Source organism: Pagrus pagrus, assembly GCF_965226575.1.
Source record: "Pagrus pagrus genome assembly, chromosome: 11".
Taxonomy (NCBI): Eukaryota; Metazoa; Chordata; class Actinopteri; order Spariformes; family Sparidae; genus Pagrus; species Pagrus pagrus.
The window spans coordinates 15,266,364-15,286,327 of NC_140195.1; the positions used below are offsets into that span (position 1 = coordinate 15,266,364).

The 19,964-nt window shown below is 40.7% G+C and overlaps 4 protein-coding genes across 10 annotated transcripts; 1 reads left to right on the forward strand and 3 right to left on the reverse strand.

Moving 5' to 3' along the window:
• Window positions 1-418: 418 nt before the first annotated feature.
• Window positions 419-6,190, reverse strand: LOC311264757 (zinc finger BED domain-containing protein 4). The gene is made up of 6 exons (XM_084365847.1): window positions 5,666-6,190; window positions 5,268-5,402; window positions 5,133-5,225; window positions 3,941-4,200; window positions 3,274-3,847; window positions 419-1,865 (listed from the first exon to the last, which is right to left on the reverse strand). The coding sequence occupies exons 1-6, from the start codon at window positions 5,813-5,815 to the stop codon at window positions 1,023-1,025; spliced, it is 2,055 nt and encodes a 684-aa protein (XP_084221973.1). The 5' UTR covers window positions 5,816-6,190; the 3' UTR covers window positions 419-1,022.
• A 1,078-nt stretch (window positions 6,191-7,268) lies between these two features.
• On the reverse strand, window positions 7,269-11,158 carry vma22 (vacuolar ATPase assembly factor VMA22). 4 transcript variants are annotated; one of them, XM_084367793.1, is made up of 6 exons: window positions 10,972-11,158; window positions 9,395-9,576; window positions 8,897-9,000; window positions 8,688-8,800; window positions 8,387-8,590; window positions 7,269-7,723 (listed from the first exon to the last, which is right to left on the reverse strand). In XM_084367793.1, the coding sequence occupies exons 2-6, from the start codon at window positions 9,512-9,514 to the stop codon at window positions 7,584-7,586; spliced, it is 681 nt and encodes a 226-aa protein (XP_084223919.1). In that variant the 5' UTR covers window positions 9,515-9,576; window positions 10,972-11,158; the 3' UTR covers window positions 7,269-7,583. The 4 variants fall into 4 exon arrangements, with proteins under 4 accessions (XP_084223919.1, XP_084223918.1, XP_084223920.1 ...); XM_084367792.1 differs by lacking the exon at window positions 10,972-11,158 and adding an exon at window positions 10,316-10,405; XM_084367794.1 differs by lacking the exon at window positions 10,972-11,158 and adding an exon at window positions 9,643-9,658.
• ebp (EBP cholestenol delta-isomerase) lies at window positions 10,332-12,937 on the forward strand. Of its 3 annotated transcripts, none has more exons than XM_084367788.1 (5): window positions 10,332-10,505; window positions 11,910-12,216; window positions 12,309-12,345; window positions 12,435-12,565; window positions 12,674-12,937. In XM_084367788.1, the coding sequence occupies exons 1-5, from the start codon at window positions 10,434-10,436 to the stop codon at window positions 12,877-12,879; spliced, it is 753 nt and encodes a 250-aa protein (XP_084223914.1). In that variant the 5' UTR covers window positions 10,332-10,433; the 3' UTR covers window positions 12,880-12,937. The 3 variants fall into 3 exon arrangements, with proteins under 3 accessions (XP_084223914.1, XP_084223915.1, XP_084223916.1); XM_084367789.1 differs by lacking the exon at window positions 10,332-10,505 and adding an exon at window positions 11,377-11,691; XM_084367790.1 differs by lacking the exon at window positions 10,332-10,505 and adding an exon at window positions 11,377-11,687.
• A 1,290-nt stretch (window positions 12,938-14,227) lies between these two features.
• On the reverse strand, window positions 14,228-16,854 carry fkbpl (FKBP prolyl isomerase like). 2 transcript variants are annotated; one of them, XM_084367780.1, is made up of 4 exons: window positions 16,745-16,854; window positions 15,555-15,740; window positions 15,159-15,457; window positions 14,228-14,987 (listed from the first exon to the last, which is right to left on the reverse strand). In XM_084367780.1, the coding sequence occupies exons 2-4, from the start codon at window positions 15,736-15,738 to the stop codon at window positions 14,331-14,333; spliced, it is 1,140 nt and encodes a 379-aa protein (XP_084223906.1). In that variant the 5' UTR covers window positions 15,739-15,740; window positions 16,745-16,854; the 3' UTR covers window positions 14,228-14,330. The 2 variants fall into 2 exon arrangements, with proteins under 2 accessions (XP_084223906.1, XP_084223907.1); XM_084367781.1 differs by having other exon boundaries at window positions 15,555-15,743; window positions 16,745-16,853.
• Window positions 16,855-19,964: the final 3,110 nt, after the last annotated feature.

The window sequence follows — 19,964 nt, forward strand, 5'->3', positions numbered from 1 at the left end:
AACACTGCAACATTCACAGTTTCTCCTTCAAAGTGCTTTCAAATCACTTCAGCAAGGTCAGACAAAGCAAAAGCCTCTGTTGTGCCCACATGCACACACATCCTCTGCTGGTCTTCTGGGGCAGAAGCAGGGGTCAAACCCATTTCAATTCCTAAAATGTTCTGAAGTAGAATAGGACATGAAATTGAAATAGGCAAAAAGCGCTGATAAAGAAAATGAAATGAAATTGACCTCCTCTCTGAAAGAGCACACGCGGAGTTATAAAGGACCGGAGGAGGAAAATGTAGTTGAATTAAGGTCAAAAAATGAGATATATGAAGTAGATTTTAATATTTCTCCATTGGCAAAAAATAATGGTGTGGATGTGCACACATGCATGAGTGCACTCACATCTGCAAACTGCACACACCTCTGCGTTCGGAAGTGAAACTCATTTATTCTGATGTCCCGGTGATGAGGCATACATACAGAGAGAAAAGGAATAAGTGGATGATGCAGTGACATATTGTTTAGCAGCTGATGCCTTCCTTCAAAAACAACAACAAATTAGTTAGTCACATCCTCTAAGTGAAAATAAATCATTTGCTACAGTATGCAGTAATTGACCGTCTGGTTATTGTTGTTGTGTCAGTGTTGGCTGGTACAGACACGAGCTGGGAGCAGAGAATGCGGAGGTCTTGTGGTCCTGTAGTTGTCTGGAGACCCTGCTCAGGCAAAATAATGTCAAAGTAAATGCTTTAGTATTGATCTGCTTCAAGTCCCCTCGCTCCACAGCATGTGGTATGATAGTCTGTATGCAGGCTACATGGTAAACAGGCAGTAATCCACAACCACTGCAGTCTAGAGACCGATGAAATTCTGAGTAACTCATTCCACCTCATGTCAAGTGATGTGCAGTATGAATGTTTTGTTGTTAGCTCAGTCAGAGGAACAGAGGTCACTATCCGATAAGTAACTTCACTGCAGGTTCGTATAAAGCCTTCAGTTGCTATTTAGGTAAAAGAAATGCTTGATTCTTATCTTTAAGTCCATAATAATCTGTAGTTGGCTTTGAGGTAGATGAGCGTCTCCAGGTTCTTTGGTAGGACGCGGCCTCTCTCTGGCCGCAGACACTGCCCAGCAGTAGTGAAAATGCTCTCCACCACAGTGCCACAGGCAGGGATGGTAAACGCCCTCTTGGCTACCTGGGCGAGCAGAGGAAAGTCAATTGCTTTACGCCGCCAGTAATGCAAAGCCTCCTCGTCCGTGGGCTCCTCTCGTAGGTAGACGGTCAACTCCTGCTCGAGGCTCTTGGCCTGTGTTGTGGGTCTCTGCTTGATGAAAGAGAATAGCTTACAGGGTCGGGAGAGTGAGGAGACCGGCGATGGAGCCGGGGCGGGAGGTGTCTGGGATTGAGGGTGTAGGTCTGTGTCTGGGTCAATGGGGCTGGAGCCTGAGGAATGTTTGGATAACTCCTCTATGAGAACTTGTCTGTGCCAGTCAGGGTTGCTGCTCCATGTGAGCTTGAACTGGGGGTCCAGGGTGGTGGCAGTGATGTAGAGGGGGTCGTCCAGGATCGGGGCCAGCCGACTCTCTAAAGCCTGGCTGAGACCCGCCAGGAGAGATGGGCAGCGGGGGGTTGATGTCTCAGAGAGATGCTTACGGAGGCCCAGAACACACGGTAGAGCCAGGCTGATGGACACGTGTCTGTCTGTCTGCATGTCTGCCTGTCTGTCCCCGTGCACCATGTCCCAGGCCTCAGTGAAGGGCTCTAAAGTGTCAGTAAGCTCCTTCAGCACGGCTCTCTCTGATCCACCCAGCGCCAGCTCCCCCGGACCACTCATCTCCTCCAGGAACTCCACTGAGTCCAGCAGCCGCCGAAGCACCTGTACCAAAAATGAAACACAAAAATAAACATTTCTGAACACTATTGAACAACACTCTTGATTTTACCCTCACAAAATCTCACATTCTCAGTCTTGACATATAAATCTTGCTGAAACAGATCTGTAATCAGGCTATAAAATTATTACTATTATTAGAAACAGACCAAAAAATCGGTTGGCCAATAAAAGATATGTATCGTGTCGGCCGTTATGTTGCCAGATATGTGCTGATATTAAAACTTTTTTGAGAGATTATAATACAGAAAAAGATGCGTGGGGGGAAATGTATAATTATTAAATTCCCAGTGAAGTGGGTGAACTGGTGTTATTTAAGACTATTTTTTAAAGGAGACAATTTATGCTCATTCTCAGGTTTATAATTTTATTTTGGCTTACTACTAGAATAGGTTTACATGCTTTAATGCTCAAAAAACACATCCGTTTTCTCACACTACCCAGTGCTGCAGCCCTGTATTCCCCCCCTGTCTGAAACACTCTGTTTTAACTTCTGTCTCTTTAAGTCCCTCCCCTGAATACCCAGTCTCGTCTGATTGGTCACCTCACACACACCTGACGCCTGCCAACGACAGCAGAGCGGCTGGGCTCATGTCAATTCTTATGTGCCAAACTAGCGGCCAACCATGAATTACGCGAATGTGTCACTCTGTGACGTAGTGTGATGTCACAAAGTCATGGAATTAGAGGCGGGATTACTGACGAGGCATTTCAGGAGCAGTGTTTTCTGTGGGAGAGAGGAGCTTCTGTTGGTGCGGACTTATATAAAACACTGAAGGAAAGGAAAAAAATGAAAAAAGAATAAAAGATATCCTTTCAAATATCTTGCCTCTGTTACACATTTTTGTCACAAATGTTTAATTACCACATTTCAGGGACCATTGTAAAAATAATAATAAATAATATTAATAACTGTATACTTTCTAATATTGTACCAGCCTCGTCCCCAACAATCATATTGGCTGCTCTAGTCATTATAGACAGTTAATGCATACTGGTAACATTTTACTTTATTTCAACTACTTAGCATTCATAAGCAGTAAATAAACACTAAGAATTGGCTGATAACACATTATAGTATAGTTGCAAGAAGATACTGGGACATTATTAAATGTTTATCAATGTTTCCATCGCTATAACTCCTCCTGTAAAAGCTCTGCAACTGGTGATTGACGTGATTGACGATATAGCATAGCTTTAATCATGGATGTCATCATGCAATTGTTGACATACATTAATAAACACTAGAAATGTCCTCATATCTGCCTACAACTACATTATGGTGGTTTATGAATAATTTATTATGTAATTCTGCTTATAAATGCTACTTAGAGGCAGTAAAAATAAAGTACAACCCGTACACCACATAGTATAACTGAGTTAGATTACATACCTTAAGCTGAGCAGCCCAGTCTCTTGCTGCAAAGGAGGTATTTCCTGGTCCGCCCATGATCAACCCCGGACCATCAAACACCTGAGTGAGTTTCTCAGGTGGAACAGCAGAGGTAATGTAGTTGTAGAAGCAGGCAGCCTTGGCCAGTGTGGACGAGAGCTGTGGACAGGAACGTATCCCCTCACTGACACACTGTTCAAGAGAGCGAGAGAAACAGTTCACCCGACAGACACCCAGGCCCTGCTCCCACGAGTCCTGCCATTCTCCTTCATCTCCGCCGTCTCCGTGGCCATTCCTGATCCCTTCCTTCACGTTGATACCATCCTCCGCCCCATCTTCATCATCTTCCTTCAGGAAACCAGGAAGACAACATGGCTTTTCTGTCGTTGTTGCCAGGAAAGGGTCCGCAACAACACGAAACGCTCTCCCTGACACACCGTGAGAGTGACATACTTCATCAAAATCTGAGAGCACGCGAGTCCCAGAGCTGCCCCCAGTCAGGGGGAGACACGCCAGGAGAGCCGAACGCATCTGCCAGTCAGATGTCAGAAAATGGCAGGTGACACCGAGGTACCTACAGTAGAGAGAGAGAGAACAGTGGACTCATCAGTGAGGAAATCAAACCAAGTGGGAATCATGTTGGTTTTGGTTGATTTTACCTCCTTACCCTGAAGTGGCTCCAGTCAAGCCCCTCCAGAGATCCAGGCTGAGACTGAGGGCGTGCGCTGAGGCCAGGGCCTGACGGGTTGCTAGCTGGGCCTGATAGGCGTAGGCTGGCAGGAGCTGGCTCTGGATGTAGTGCTGGCGCTCAGGAGTGTAGCGTGGCTCCAGCAGCTGAAGCAGCTCTCTGAAGCCTTGATTTTCCACTATGGACACTGGCTGAAGGTCACGCACAATCATCTTAGCTATAGCCTCAGAGATCAAGACCTATGGTGACAAAAAAACAACTTAGGTGACCTTTAACCACAGTAAATAATGAAATGGGACTGAAACCAGCCCAGTCACCAGGATATAATGTTCGCTGCTAATGTTTCTGCAAACCATAGTAATGCCCACAGCAGACGTTTGTACCAAACGTGGCATCTCACGTTCTTTTAATATGCTTATTAGCCGCCTGTCGTAGCAAGAGGTGGAGGGCAGGGTACAAGATAACAAGGCTGCGAAAAAGGCCAACTGGAATTTAAGTCCTACCACTGGATATCTTTAAGGACACCTGGAGACATTTACATCAGAACCAGCGACTTTTGTGGAGACCAAACCTGGGTGTTTTTTTTAATGAGCTGTGGAAACATTTCTATCCATTTTTTGGGGGGGTCAAAACCGGATGTTTTTAAGGAGACATGCAGACATTTCTGGCATGTGTTGTGTGGACAAAACCAGGAGTTATTTAAGGAGCCCCGGAGACATTTCCAGCTGTTTTTGTGGGGAACAAAACCGGGTCACTGGAAACATTTCCATCCGTTTACTGGGGCATCAAAACTGAGTGTTTTTAAGGAGACATGCAGATATTTCCAGCTGTTATTGTGTCGACAAAACCAGGTGCTTTTAAGGAGACGTGCAAACGTTTCTGGTGGTTTATATGGCAACCAAAACCGGCTATTTTTCACTGGAAGCTGGACCATCTCCATTCGTGATCATGCCGACCAAATCAGGTATTTTCAACCAAACCACGATGCTTTCCTTACCCTAATCAAGGTGTTTTTGTGCCTAAACCTAAGCAGACAAAAGCGAAACTGAACATTCGAAACAAACAGAAAGTTGCAACACAAAGAAACGTCCACTTTGAACTTATCTGTGGTTTTGCAGAAGCATACTTGGCTGACATCTATTCTGGCGGTGGGGTCGACTACAACACACACCTGACGTGGGTCATGTCTGTCAAACTTGGTCACCCCTCCTCCTCCAGAGCCTCCTCCTGCTCCTCCATCAAGAGTTCCCATTCCTCCACCACCACCTCCTCCTCCTCCTCCTCCTCCTCCTCCTCCGCCTCCCACTCCAGTACTGATGGGGAGAGTGTAGCGGGTGCTCCCTCCATTGGTGGTGAAACTATGCAGGGAACCGGAGGAGTAACCCTCTCGCTTCATGTCCTTCCTTTTCACAAAGTCATCATACATGGCCTGGTGCTTCCGCTGGATGGGAGAGAGACAGTGTGGGGCACAACAATGCTGTTAGTTGACAGGTGGAGGAGTTAATTCACTGTTTAGGTGTAGACATCTCTACAAGAGAATACAGTATGGGTGAATCCCCCTCTTGTAGAGGAGCAACAGACTGTCTGAGCAGTGAGGTTTGACACTATTAAAGATGCAGCAGGGCCAGCTGTTTGAGCTGATGCTGACAGAAATATGATGAGTGTCATAGCTTCATGCAAACATTTTAATCTTGAAGTCATTACCTTGAGATGCGTTACGAAGTTGGACGTGACGCTCCTCTTCGCCTGGATCCTGGTGCCACAAGCCTTGCAGTTGGACTCGATTTTGCCATTTTCACCTTCAAACACAATATTAAAGTAATCCAAAATAGACACCTTCGGAACTGACGCCATTGGAGCCCCACAGTCCCTCTGCTCCGAAGTGAAATCAACTTGCGATCAAGGACAATCTGAGTCTGAGGTATCAATATCACCTCGCCTCTGATCATGAGCGCAGGCCGGCGTGTTTACTTCCCGATCCCTGATCACACATCCAGGGGAAAAAAAAAAAAAAAAAAAAAAAAAAAAAGATGTTGCTGCCAGTTGCGCAGACAAAAGAAAATTTAATTCCAAGCAGGAGTTGCGTCGCTTGCACGTCCGAAATCGGCCACGATCAGACTACAGAGGCTGCTGCGGATGTCTGGAAACATCAATAATGTGATCGAGAGGCGACATCCGCCGTTTCTGCGCTCCCATCCGTCGGTCGGACGCAAGTGAAGAGGCGGCAGAGCGGTGTGTCTCATGGAGGCAGATAGACTGGATTATAATTGGAGCAGGAAGTACACACAATAAACGGGAGTTTCGTTTCCCGTTTCGACAGTTCCCGGTAATGTTCGGGCTGTCCCCAGACAAACTGCTGCTGGGTGTGAGGGAGGGAGGAGGGGGTGCTCGCTCAAATGTTTTCAATTATGCTCGTGTCGTCTGCAATGACAAAACATGCATCAACATCCAGAACAAACGCTGGATTTCTCCTCTGAAAAGAAAATAGCCAGGGATATTTTAGTGTTTCACTTAAATTTTTATGTTGTTATGTTGTGTTTTGTGATTTATTTTTTATTTATTTTGTTTACAAAATTCTTCAGAAAAATGCAAATATGTCATTAAAGACGATTTGGTGCCACTCTCTAAAAAAGGCCTCCTGTATGGACAGTTTGAACGTTGCATGTAATGGATTTGGCAACACGTCATCTTACAAGTCTTTATTTCTAGATGGAAATCAGCACGTAGGCTAATATATTTAGAATTTCTTTGGCAAATTATCGTCCCGATATTGGGAAGTAAAGCCAATAATCTAGAGATAGTTTGCTTTCTTTGGCTTAACAACCCAGCATCTCCACAACAATAATAAATTAGATGGTATACACCTTTAAATTTGGCTTTCAAAGATGAAGAAGACTAGAGAACAGTATACACGCTCAACAGGGGTTCAGAGTGGAGGGAAAAACAACACAACAAATCATATTAGAGCTATAGAAAATTAAATCATCCATCTTTTCTCACTACATCATCCTTTGTTACCCTCAGGGGTCCATAAACTACAGGTTATGAACTTGAATTTGAAATGTGTGAAATTATCAGTTATCGGTACTGGCTAAAGAAATCCATATTGTGCATCTCTAATAATTACCTCAAATTTTGATTCAAATATTATTATTTAATAATATTGGGGTAATTTTCATAATAATTTGAGGTAAATATTGTGATAATTTGGGGTATTTCTAAGAAATGTCTCTGGTGAAAAGTGTCTGGTTTTATTGATGGTTAAGAAGTCATTCACCAATGCTTGGTCAATCAATTCAGTCTTGGGTTGCCAGGTTGTGAAAACACAGATTTTTATTGAACCTGAGTAATTACTCAAAGAAAGCAGTAACAAACACATCCATCTCAAACAGGCCACACATTTACCAGTGAGACAGTTAAAACAACACAACATCAGACATAATCAATAAGCAATTAATTACAAAGTAGGAACCTCTACATCTGTAATCTTCACTTCAAAATCCAACTAGATGATCACTGTTGAGTCCGACTGGCCCAGAAGCCTAATCTACCGATTTACAATCTGTTCCTCTCTGTGGCCACATGATCCCAGATCATCTCCTGTGTGTCTCTACTGACGTGTTCAGTCTGCCTCCTTGTCCAGCTGGGCTGCTGAAGCTTTTTCCTGGAGAGTTAGTTTGTTTTTCATGCTGTGTTTCAGCTCCTCTCTGGTGTTCAACACAGCAGTCTGAAGGGTTGCAATCTCAGCTGACAGCTCTATTACTGGATGACAGAAAAAAAAGAGAAGTTAAGGAGGAGGAAAAGGATTTAGCAGTAGCACACTAGGAGGTGCGTCAGAGGTTTTAACTGTGTGCTCTATAAATAAACTTGCCTTGCCGCATGTCATGTCATATGAAGTTTGTTTATTTTTTGTAGATTTATAATAGTAGCTAGTAAATTAAATGTTATTTTGTTTTATTTCTCATTCTCCAATTTAGACTTAATCTGTGACAGCAGAATGATAAGATCTTCAATTTCTTTGCCAAGTGTATTCATCTGTCCATCTATATCCATATGGCTACAGTATACACATATACACATGCATTTATATACACAGTACATAAGCGAATATATGCAAGGACCCATGCGAGCTCAACACACTAAGTTAAGAAAACACATTCAAGTAGACAAACAGAATAAAATAACGAAAGCACATTCACCTATTCAGCACAAAAAACACAAGCAAACAGAGAAAACACAGGCATATACAGAAAATCTGCCTAAGTAACAAAACAAAATGTGAGCTAAGTTAGCCTGTAGTAGGTAAACTTGAATATTGTATTTTGTCTGTTTATTTGAACTGGGAGACTAGTGAAGGTAACACCAGGTGTACAGCTAATATCTGGATCAAAATCTATAGACTCTTTAGGAAATGTATCATCCTACCTTGCTTGAATGACGACTGTGCTTGTTTCAGAGACTGTGGCACCAGAATCCCAAACCATTTCAGCGGATCTTGCTGAGGATTCTTGTCACTTTTTCTTACTCGAGGTACTTCAGGAGCTACTTCAGGAGCTTTCTCACCACTTGCTTCTTCACTTGCCTCTTTCTCTGCAATGTCCTTTTTGGGTTTGATTCTTCTCCTGACACCTGTGAAACCACACGATTGAATAAATTAAAGAACTATTAGTTTGTGGTAAATGTAAACAATATTTCTTCTTTACCACATAGAGAATGGGAGACTCACCTTCTTCTTGAGGTCCAATATCCTCTATTGACTTCACATCTTTACCAGTGTTGTTACTACATTTTTGTTTAACCTTCTCTGTACAGAATTCCACCTCATCGTTGTCCTTTGTTCTGTAAAACAGACGTCATAAAAAGATTTAATTGATGGTCGTTCAATTTCGGTGGCGAGAGATTTACCTGCAAGCGTTCATTTCTGTATGTCCTCACCTGGCATGAACACAGACATGTGGCTCTATCTCACTCGCATACTGAAGTGCAGAGACTTGTTTGTTTCCCATCGTATACCGAGCCTTGGATATGGAAAACCATCCCTGCGGGGAACATGAAATGGGTAACTTTACAATTCACAGGATACAGGTTAAAAAAGTCTGTAAAATGTTAGAAATTAAGAGAAAAATTAGCCATAAATTAGACATCTTTCTAGAGCCCAGGCTAGTCAAATGACTTGTTTTGTCTGATCAACAGAACAAATCTCAAATATATTTAATTAACCACATAGAATACTACACAAAAGAGCAAATTCTTAGAAATCAAGGAGGTATTCACCAAAATTTCTGCTTCAGCTCGATTTCAATAGCACATCTTCTTTAACTTGTGTTGATGTTATACGTTGGTAAACACAAATATGAACAAAAATAAATATCTGAGGGTGGCTAGCTTGGTAAAAGAAAATTAAAGGTAAACTCTACATGTGTTCTGAGTTACCTGCTCTATGAGAGAGTTGAGAGTGGCTCGTTTCTCCTCCAGTAGCTCCAGCTGGTCCATGAAACGAAGCAGCTTTTCATCTAGTAACGAAGAAGATTCCTCCAATTCTGATACACCCATGTCGACTTGTTTTTCAGTAGCTCAAATACGTTGTCGTACAGACTGAACTGCCGTCGTTTCTTCTGCAAATCAGCAGTGAAGCGTTACAATAGGCAGCACTGAGAATTAATACAGAATACAGCACTTACGTTTACTTCCGTGTGGCGTCATGTGACACTGGATGCCACGTGACTTACATCCCGTGTCATCCAAAGACATATACCCATTGCAAGTAAAGCAACGAAATCATATAACAATACTGCAGTTTTGATGGTTGAACAGTAGAAAGATCGAAGTAATTTCTTTATATATCCATGGCAGGAAATACTAACAAAGCAAGCTGTAAGTCTGTACATCGCCTAGTAATGTCCTGACATTACATGCTCCATTGTTATCGTCGTTTCTAGTATTTTTTTTCCGTCTTGTAAAGACATTTTTTTCTTAATTATGAAAAATAATTAAATTAGATTCACTAATGCTTAAAAAAAAAAGGTGTAGTTCCCATACCGGGAGTCGAACCCGGGCCGCCTGGGTGAAAACCAGGAATCCTAACCGCTAGACCATATGGGACCGATATCTCCTGTACCCACACCAATAATTTTTATTTCGGTATATACCATATGTGGCTAACTGATAACGATCTAATATGCGTCCCTTACGGTTTTCTTTAACACTGACGGGGGCCATCTGAAGAAAACTTGATTCTAAGCTAATCTTAAGACAAACAATGCACAATTGATGAAATGACAGCCAAGTTAACAATATGTGCAGCAGCCCACAAAAAGGAATAAAATACGTGTTTGGAAAAGTTATATTTCTTACCGTGATAACTGCTTACGACTCTGAAATTTAGCTTGAGCTTAACAGTTAGCATTGCTAACGGTAGCTTAACTGAAACCTAACTGTGCAACTTTACGTGAGTTAATTGTGTAAAGACTACATGTTGGGGAAAGCCCGCCACGTCTACATTTGCCACCGCTTTCAACCAACAGCAAAGTCTAGAGCACGACAGGTAAGCTGCTCCTTACATCGAAAAAAAGCCTAACTTCTAACGTTAGTCATCAATGTAGCTTGCTAACGAACTAACAAACGTTAGTTAACCTCTTCCATGAGTTAGATAATGTTAGCTCCCGGTGTATCAGTAAAGAGCCACTTCAAAATTCGCTACTCCATCGACCCGAGGGTAAACTACACTACACATATCATCATGTGAACCCCAGCCACCCCACACGGCTTCATAAAGCCCTCCGCAGATCGAGGTAGCATGACTCCCAGTAGCTCGCCGTGATCGTATAGTGGTTAGTACTCTGCGTTGTGGCCGCAGCAACCCCGGTTCGAATCCGGGTCACGGCAGGGATAAATCCCTGACACGGCTTGGGAGGATAACTTTTTTGTCCTCTAAGAAGACAGCACATGTAATACATTTTGACCGCCTCGATTACATTAGAAGGTATTATGAAATTTACGCAAAATAGTACCTTTCTCATTTGCATTACAATGCTTCAATCTTCTATCCTCGGATATTATGCCCATAGGATTATTTGAATGCAAGGTCCAGGTCGTCTGTTAACACTGGTGACAGGAAAGTAAAGGTTAATATCCGCTCGAAACACTAAATCTGTTCAGATATCTTTGAAATGTATATGATACTGAGTACAACGTTTTTTGGGTTTTGGTTTTCTGTTTTGTTTTTTTTAAATTTACTTTTTATTTGTTTACCCACTTTAACTCGAGAACAAGGGAACCCACCGTTATTTTATTTTATAATCCCCCAAAAAACACACAAAAAACGTTTTTTCTGTTATAGTTTTCCCAGATTTAAGGTCAAAGTGAAAGATCTAGACCTCCGTAATTCACCCTTCAACGTGTTAAACATTTTACAGCTGTGTTCATGATGACAGGAGGGGATGGTCTTTTGGAGTAAGACACACGTTTTCATTGGTGGTTGTCAACAGCAACGTCCATGTTCCGAGATGAACAGCCAATCAACGGGCCAGCAGATCGCAAGTGCGGGTAGTCTGTGAATACGATCGTCTGATTGGTCTTTGCAATCACAAGTAACCGCCCCCTTCTGCATTGAGTTCCGGGTTTGATTTAACAGCGCTAATATGGCATGTACAGTAGTTTAACAGCAGTGAGCTGCTAGATATATTGAATATTAGTATATTTTATAGCGTGTGGACACCAATCTTTGGTAGGTAAGGATAAAAGACACTTTTATTATTGCTTTTGTCTCATTCTGAGCTTGAGGTAACCTGTACCTCTAATTGCTTTGGCTATTGTTTTGATGAAGAACATCAGAGAGTGCTCATTCATCAGTTAAACTGACGTGCATATTTAATATCACATTGTTCAAATCAATCATTTTTAAGCCTGGATGTTTTTGAAGAATGATCGCCATCCTTTCTTGAAACAGATGATGGATGCCACATCAACAGCTGGAGTTCTTCATCCCTACTGGCCACGGGACCTTTTGATTCCCACCTATGTGGCTAATGACAGATCAATGTCAGAGATTCTGGCGTTCCTGTTTTCTGTGTCAGGGGTGTTTCTGCTTGTGACCTGGCTGATCACGGGCCGGAAAGGGTCCAGGCTGGGGACATGGAGGCGTCTGGCTGTGTGCTGGTTTGCCGTCTGCGGGTTCATCCATGGTGTCATTGAGGGCTGGTTCTCACTGTATTATGATGCCATTCCAGGAGACCAGAGCTTCCTGTCGCAGCTCTGTGAGTACAAATCACAAAAACCTGATTAGAAAACTGTGATGGTGCAGTGTGGGAATGCTTTGTCAGTTAAAATGTTTACTTTTCTCTCACAGGGAAAGAGTACTCCAAAGGAGACAGTAGATATATAATGTGAGTTCATCTTTACACAGAAATATGTTGAACTTTGACATAAACCAAGAAGACACAAAGCATTTACTAATTTTCTGTTTTTTATCTAGAGCGGATAACTTCACTGTCTGTATGGAGACTGTGACTGCATGGTTATGGGGACCTTTCAGCTTTTGGGCTGTCTTTGCCTTCTTAACTAACAAGCCCTACAGATTTGTATTGCAGCTTGTCATTTCAATAGGTAAGTTTATTGTGTCTTCACTAAAGTTGCAAGATTTGACTAGTTGTAGTGCTCAGTTGTTCTTTATCACATTTACATGATGTGTCTTATTACACAATCTGATTCCAGGTCAGCTGTACGGCGTAGTGCTTTACTTCTTCACAGAGCACAGAGATGGTTATGCTCACAGTGAGTTGGGACACCCCATCTACTTCTGGTTCTACTTTGTGTTCATGAACGTGCTGTGGGTCGTCATCCCTCTGGCCCTTGTTGTGGATGCATGCGGACAGCTGTCAACAGCCCAGGCACACACTGACAAGTCTAAGAGAAACTGACCAGAAGCAGACTGTACAAGGGGGGGGGATAATAATAAATAAACTTTTGATAGATATATTTTGACTTTGTTGTTTGTGATTTATTTAATTCAGCCTCCCTTTACACAACATACTATGAAGCAGCTCACAAGCACATCATAACAACACATGCATCCTAACAAAAAGTCTCCAAAGAGAAGCAAAATTAGGCTACTTGGAAAAACAAACCAAAAAAAAGTCCAACTAAAATTTGGTTCTGTATGTGCAATTATATTTTGATTTAATATTTATATACTTTTTTTTAATAGTGCATTGCAACACGTGTATTACAAATATGGGTGCAATTGTCCTCATTAGTCATATCTGTAAGCAAAAGGCAAATAGTGTATAGGCCAATAGTCCAATTATTATTATTCTTACTTTATTTTATTATAGCATTATATTTTTATCTTGCCTAGTTTTTCTTTTTAATCTATCATCCAATCCTTCTGCTTATGTCTCTAGCTGTTGTTACAAGTACATTTCCCCAGTGAGGGATCAATAAAATCTTATCTTTATCTTAGACTAATTATTAATCTATTTTCTATCTTTGGTTGCTGATATTCTGGTTATTCTGTTGATGGCCTCAGCCTGTTCCTTTTTCAGTTGTTGATTTGTGACGAATTTGTGTGAAATAATCTGTTTCTTATAATGTATGTAACCGAAATATAATTATTAATTCATCAAAGATTTTTGAGGAAATTGAGGGGCAGGGGCTGAAAAAAATTATTCTTTTGAAATAATAATAAAATAAAATTTGAATGGCCTTTCAGACAAATTTCTTTCCATTCAACTAATTATAGAAGCAATGAAGCATTGGTAACCTCTGGCACAGTTAACCCTAAACACAGTAATGTGACATCGAAATTCATGTGTGGATGTTACAACAGGTCAGACTTGTCAAATAATGTTGGTTTTTTTTAAATCAATAAACATGCACAAATACATTAAGGTGTAATAACCACTAGACTACTCCATAACGACGTTTTGAACGACCTGACGTAATCATTTACCTACACGCCGAAATAGCTCAGTTGGGAGAGCGTTAGACTGAAGATCTAAAGGTCCCTGGTTCGATCCCGGGTTTCGGCATTTTGATCGCTCAACCCGTGCACCAGCGGACGACCCACCCTCTGCATGTGCTTTACTAACAAAGTTCTCCACCTAGTGGTCGATCAGCAGCACTACATCATTTGACATGCACTCCCCACTACCGGATAAATACAATCATTTCTCCAAAACACATTTTCACATGTGTTTTTTACTTTCAACACACATTTAGAAAGTGGCATTAAGTTGTGACAAAAACACCCATTCACAGAACAATAGCTTCACTTTTCAAGCTGAGGCAGTGGCTGTAGATGCACTCCCTTTTAATGATGAAACGTGAGAACAATCACATGGTTTTACAAACATCTGATAATGTTTAACCTTCAGCTGAACATTTTGCTGAGTCTTAGTCCCAACTGTGCATTTGTCTCTTTTTCTCTACTTGCTATGTTTTTAAGTGCCTTTAAAGCAGCAGGTGATTCCGGCTGTATCTCCAGCAGTTTCTTGAATGCTTGCCTGGCCCCCTCCAGCTCATTCACCATCTGACAGGCCTGGCCCAGCCGGTACCAGGCTTTAGCCCCACCAGGTTCCAGCTGAGTAGCTTTAGCTGCACTGGCCTTAGCCCGCTCTGGTTGGTTCAGTTTGAGCTGGCACAGGGACAAGTTAGAGTGTAGCTCTGCTTTGGTGGTTTTGAATTCATTATCTGAAGGAAGATGCTGTGTTTTATCTCCAGTGTCTGCTTCTCTCTGCTCCTCTCCTTCTGGCTCATGTCCTTTTTTCTTCCCATAGAGAGTAATGAGAAGTTTGAGGGCCCGACTGTAACTGTCTGCCGCTCCCCACACATCCCCACTCCTGAATCTCACTCCACCCCTCTCTTTGTGCGACTTCACCCACTCCCACTTTTCACTCGGAGACATCTCCCAGGACTCCTTGCCTGGTGTGACAGCTTCGAGTTCAACTGTGGCGCACAAAGGCAGGTTTTCCTCAGCTTGATGGGGAACAGAAACAACTGGTTCATTTCCCACTGGAGACATCAGAATCTGAGAAGCAAAACACAATGGTTAGGCAGGCTATATACTTTCACATGCTTGAAAAAAAAAATAAAGAAGAGGAAGAAGAATTATATGTTTACTCTTTGTCCATTTGTACTGAAAATTTTCATAGAATTTTGTGAAAACAAAACACTTTCCCAGTCCTGACTTCACTCTTACCTCACATTTCTCTCCCGCTCTCATCCCCTCCACACATGCTTCAGTGACATCACACTGACCCTCCCCTAGTCTCAGCGTGGTCCAGTCACCCAGTGGGACCTGCAGCACAGAGTCCTGACTCCTTTGGAAGGCTGTGACCACCGCCTCTGTAAGCTCAGTGACTGATTGGTCAGGTTGGACTGACAGCTTCTCATTTCCCTTTTCAGATACTAAACTCTCTGCTTCATCCACTTCAGCTTTGAGCCTCACTCTGACTCGACACAGTGAACCCAACCTTGGACAGCAGCTGGATGAACATGCTAGAAGAGACAGAGAGATACGATTTAAGCTAGATTCTAGTGATGTGGACTGAAAATTGATCATTTTTTATTAAGGAAGAAAGTAAAAACAACTTACAAGCATCATCTCCAGATATGGAGACGGTGTGTTGACTCTCCTTGCCTGTTTGCTTTTTCTGGACTTTCCAGAGTCCTCGGGGACACACGGACACCCAGGAGGTGACATCAACGCCATCATGATCACCGCTGCTTTGAAATGTTTCTAAAGGGTGATCCATCCATACATCCATCACTGGTTTCATATCTACTTTAATGCACACAATGACAAATGTCAGGTCTTTGTGAAAAGACACATGAAAGTAAACACAAACATTAGAGCTGCAAACAAACCTATTGTCCCATTCAAGAAGTGTTTTCTGAGAGACCATTCAACCGTATTTTAAGTATCTGGGAAGATTAATAGAAGACAAACTGAGTGTCATAGACAATGTTGATTTTAGCTAGTAAGAGACTGTTTAAGGGTTTTGGGGTCCATCTTGACATCTGGGATAAAGTGTATCTCTGTTTGGTGTGGTCACTTGACTTTAGTAAACGAAAACAAGATGACTAGGATTGAGTTTATTTTGTTAATGTGGTATTTTGTTTTACTTTTGATGACATGTTTGTGTTTATATTTGACTATTTTCCTGCTTTCACTGGGCAATAGTTTATTCTACATTGTTCTATTTTGGTGTAAGTAACTAATTAAAGCTACTCAAATCAATTGAAGAATCCTTTACTCTAATCCTGATACTGTGCATTCACTAAGTCATTCATATTCAGTGGGTAGCGCTCAATATTGTAGTTAAACAACTAACATTATAACTGCATTTGAACAAGGATCAATGTGTATAACACATTTAATATAAACATGCTACACAATAACAACATCTAAGCACAAAGAAATGTATGTTTCTCGACAGTGGGAACTAGTAGAAACTAGCTAGTGAAGGCTGTTAGCACTAAGAGTTTAGTGATGACCATGTAGCTATCATTACATTACCATGCTAACATTAGTCATTATTTATAAGGATTTTTAGACGAGAAACATAAAGTTATGTATGCCTTCAGCGCCTCTAGTTTAAGTGTAGCTGTTGCTGCCACAGATATGTAACTTATAATACGGCGTGATTTTACCAGGTGCATTAGCGTACCTAGCTAACTAGCTAGTTAGCTATGGCGGCAATCCAAATCAAATGAATTTCATTATTCTCCAATATATGAGCTGGACTTAAGTGCTGAACGTAGCTAAAAAAGCATGTTTCTTACCTTATATACAAGTCTGACATATACTAGCTTTCCCATCAGTCAAAAACTGTAATAAACTCAGATAAACAAACGACTGTTCTTCTTCGTCTTCTTCGTGTACATGGCGGATGTTCAGGCAGCTCGTTGGCGCATTACCGCCACCCACAGTATGGGAGCGTTACTTCATGCTTAACAGAATGATTTTCTTCATGTATTTCCCTCCCAATGTTTTAAGAATAAATAAATAGTCTCACATATGTCATTTTATTCCGTCTCCCATACATATTACCTCCTTCAAATATCATTCAGTCCACCCTTATGTATCCGTCTGTAAACTGCAGTGCTCCTGTCTCCCACTAGGTGGAGACAAAGAAAAAGATGATTGTGAAATGGCAGCAAAAGATGAAAAAGTTGCTTAAAATACAATGAAACTTTTTTGCGTTGTCATTGTGAAAATTATTTCCGCTTAAGAAACTGCTTTTTGGGTGCACATATGCTATATTATCATTATTATTATTATGTTATTATTATCATTATTCATATACTGTTTATATGATTAGATTATTTTATAAAATAATGTACTACATAATATTTCTATATTAATACAGACACTGACTACAATTCTCTAATTATACTATATGCCGCTTTGCTGTACGCTGTTAATAGATGGCATCATATTACTTTTATACTATACTTTACTGCCACTAACCGGACCACAATGTGACTTTGCTCGAGACTGTACTGCACTATTAGCTGCCCTGTAATTTGGAGTTTAACTGCTCTTATATAGTTTATATTTTTATTTCTTTCCATATTCTTACTTCATATTCTTTCAATTGTCATTTTTGTTCTGTATTAATATATGCAGTCCTCAAATTAGTTAGGGATATTGGAATATGGGTGCATATATGCATGTGCATGGATATGCAATAAAAGTTAAATGAAATGTGTCACATTATTTTTTGGGACCAAAACTGAAATTTGCCCCTCAGGGATCAGTAAAGGCTTATCTTGAATCTATATCTATATACATTAGTCTATATCTTCAATACTTGAACTTAATGGATGTTAAAAAAAAGAAAAAAAGTTGATATTTGGTGAAATATGGGCTCAACCTGTGGGGCAGGCTGGTCAAATGAACTGTCCCACAAAATATACAGTATTTTATATGTTAAATTACAACACAGAAGAAGAAATTTTGTTGTACCTTGCAACATCCTTAACAGAGAACACTTGCAGACACATACACAATCACACACACAGTTTACATCTCAGTCTGTGTATTGACCCTTGACTTGTACCACTCATGTTTAAGGCCTGTGTGTTAATCTGTTCTGTCAGTATGACTTAGGGCTCTATCTTTTGAGCACTAGAAACCATTAGGTCTATCAGAGGAATACCACAGTGGGCACCAACGTGTGTGTTTGTGTGTGTGTGTATATGTATGTGTGTGTGCGAGACAGAGAGAGAAACAGAGACAGAAAGGAAGGTAATCTGAGATGCAATCTGTCCTTTTATATGGGGCCTGTTCGAGCCTTGATGAGTATGAGACAAGGTAATAAAAATTGCTACACTAAAGAGATTGCATCAATGGATAAGGAGAGCCATGCATGTTTTAGTATTAGGGTACACGACTCAAGGAAGGCTTCAGATGTGTGCAAGAGTTCATGAAAAGGTTCAAATCAAAAGTTCAAATTAGAATGATTCAACAATATTGCCAATTTCAAGTTGTGTCAAAGTTTATAATCTCGAACGTCTTGAAATTATGACCTGAAGACAATGAAAACTACCATGATGAAGCCCTGTCAGGGAAAAATTATTTAAATGCTTGTAAAATGTTACAACAATTTATAAAAATAAATATATACATTGTAATTCTTTCTGTTTGTCTGAACAAAAAAAAAAACAAAACACACATTTGTGACCACCACAACAATATTGTCCATTTTCTGTCCTGTTATGTTGTTGTATGTCAGAAGATGGCAGCATATAGCCTCTCAAAAACTACAACAAAAAAGTGAGTAATGTTCCTACAGAGGAGAATTGTGTTTGATGGCCACAGCTTGCTAAAAGATATCAGATAGAAAAGAAAAGAAAAGAAAAAAAAAGAAAAGAAAAAAAAAAAAGGGGAGTAAACACACTCTCACTTAGTAGATATCTTGGTCACAATAAAAACATATTAAAGAGTGGATCCATATCAAGGTGTTATGTATTTGTTATTATCATTCGGAAGAAAGACCAGCTCTTTGTAGGAAAAAAACTTCAGCTACAAACAGTGTGAAATGTGAAGAGGTATGAAACGCAGTTCTGCATGCAGAGCACATGAGCTGCTGACACTCACATGAACAAACAGGTGCACCATGATGGTGAAAACAGGAGCCACAAACTAAACCTCAATGAGCAGAGAGTCACAACCAGCTATTGTGTGCTTGTCTTATCTTCAGAACAGTTAACACACATAATGTAAAGTGGACAGGTACAGTACATAGTGTGTGCAGTGTAGTCGGTATCACTGGCTCGGTGATCAAACTCAATTTCAGTTATTTTGCTATATGAGATTTTTGTAGCCAAATATGGACAAACAGAAAAGGAGAAAACACAAGTAAGTGAGAATATAATGCCAGTCCTGAACTGAACTTGTAGAAGTACCATCGATGATCAAACATTTTTGAACACCTGACATTTTAAAATTTGAAAAAAAAGGAAAAAAAAGAAAAACGTGACTTCAGTTTGCTGATTGAAATGGACCAAGTCAACGTAATTCAGACCAATTCAAAATGAGTTGTAATTAAAATTATTGGTGTGATTTTTTTAAAAATAAGACCAAGAATAAACATTTGTAACACACACAATGCAATGCAAGTGACTGCAACAACATAGCAAAGTCTTGCCAGTAAAATCATTATTAGCAGTCAACGCTTTTCTCTCACTCTCTCTGTTTATCCAGATCTATTGTTCTGGTTTGCATTACAGAAATAATATTTTTGGTGGGTGAATGAGTATTTTTTTGTATTACAACTGACTATGTTTTCAACATGCAAAAGATTGGGTTATCATTTGTTGTTTTGTAATCATCTTTTGGTAACGTTTCCCACATTTCTCAAGAATATGAGTAATAAGTTTTTCCCTCTGAATCGTAGAATTCACTCTTTCTCGATGCTTGTTTTTTAAATGTAGCACATTGAAAAATGTCGATCGTTGTTTCCCATAGTCCAAGATGACGTCCTCAAATGTCAAATGT

Excerpts from the sequence above, each read along its gene's own strand:
- LOC311264757 (XM_084365847.1), bottom strand. The coding sequence starts at position 5,815 with ATGGCGTCAGTTCCGAAGGTGTCTATTTTGGATTACTTTAATATTGTG. Across the intron at positions 5,226-5,267 it reads CTCTCCCCATCAGTACTGGA|GGTGGTGGAGGAATGGGAAC; the intron begins GTGGGAGGCGGA and ends GGAGGAGGAGGT. Across the intron at positions 1,866-3,273 it reads ACTGGGCTGCTCAGCTTAAG|GTGCTTCGGCGGCTGCTGGA; the intron begins GTATGTAATCTA and ends TTTTTGGTACAG.
- vma22 (XM_084367793.1), bottom strand. The coding sequence starts at position 9,514 with ATGGGTGTATCAGAATTGGAGGAATCTTCTTCGTTACTAGATGAAAAG. Across the intron at positions 9,001-9,394 it reads TCAACTCTCTCATAGAGCAG|GGATGGTTTTCCATATCCAA; the intron begins GTAACTCAGAAC and ends TGTTCCCCGCAG. Across the intron at positions 7,724-8,386 it reads ACAGTCGTCATTCAAGCAAG|TAATAGAGCTGTCAGCTGAG; the intron begins GTAGGATGATAC and ends TCTGTCATCCAG.
- ebp (XM_084367788.1), top strand. The coding sequence starts at position 10,434 with ATGTTGGGGAAAGCCCGCCACGTCTACATTTGCCACCGCTTTCAACCA. Across the intron at positions 10,506-11,909 it reads CAAAGTCTAGAGCACGACAG|ATGATGGATGCCACATCAAC; the intron begins GTAAGCTGCTCC and ends TTCTTGAAACAG. Across the intron at positions 12,346-12,434 it reads GGAGACAGTAGATATATAAT|AGCGGATAACTTCACTGTCT; the intron begins GTGAGTTCATCT and ends TTTTTTATCTAG.
- fkbpl (XM_084367780.1), bottom strand. The coding sequence starts at position 15,738 with ATGAAACCAGTGATGGATGTATGGATGGATCACCCTTTAGAAACATTT. Across the intron at positions 15,458-15,554 it reads CATATCTGGAGATGATGCTT|CATGTTCATCCAGCTGCTGT; the intron begins GTAAGTTGTTTT and ends TGTCTCTTCTAG. Across the intron at positions 14,988-15,158 it reads GAGCGGGAGAGAAATGTGAG|ATTCTGATGTCTCCAGTGGG; the intron begins GTAAGAGTGAAG and ends TTTGCTTCTCAG.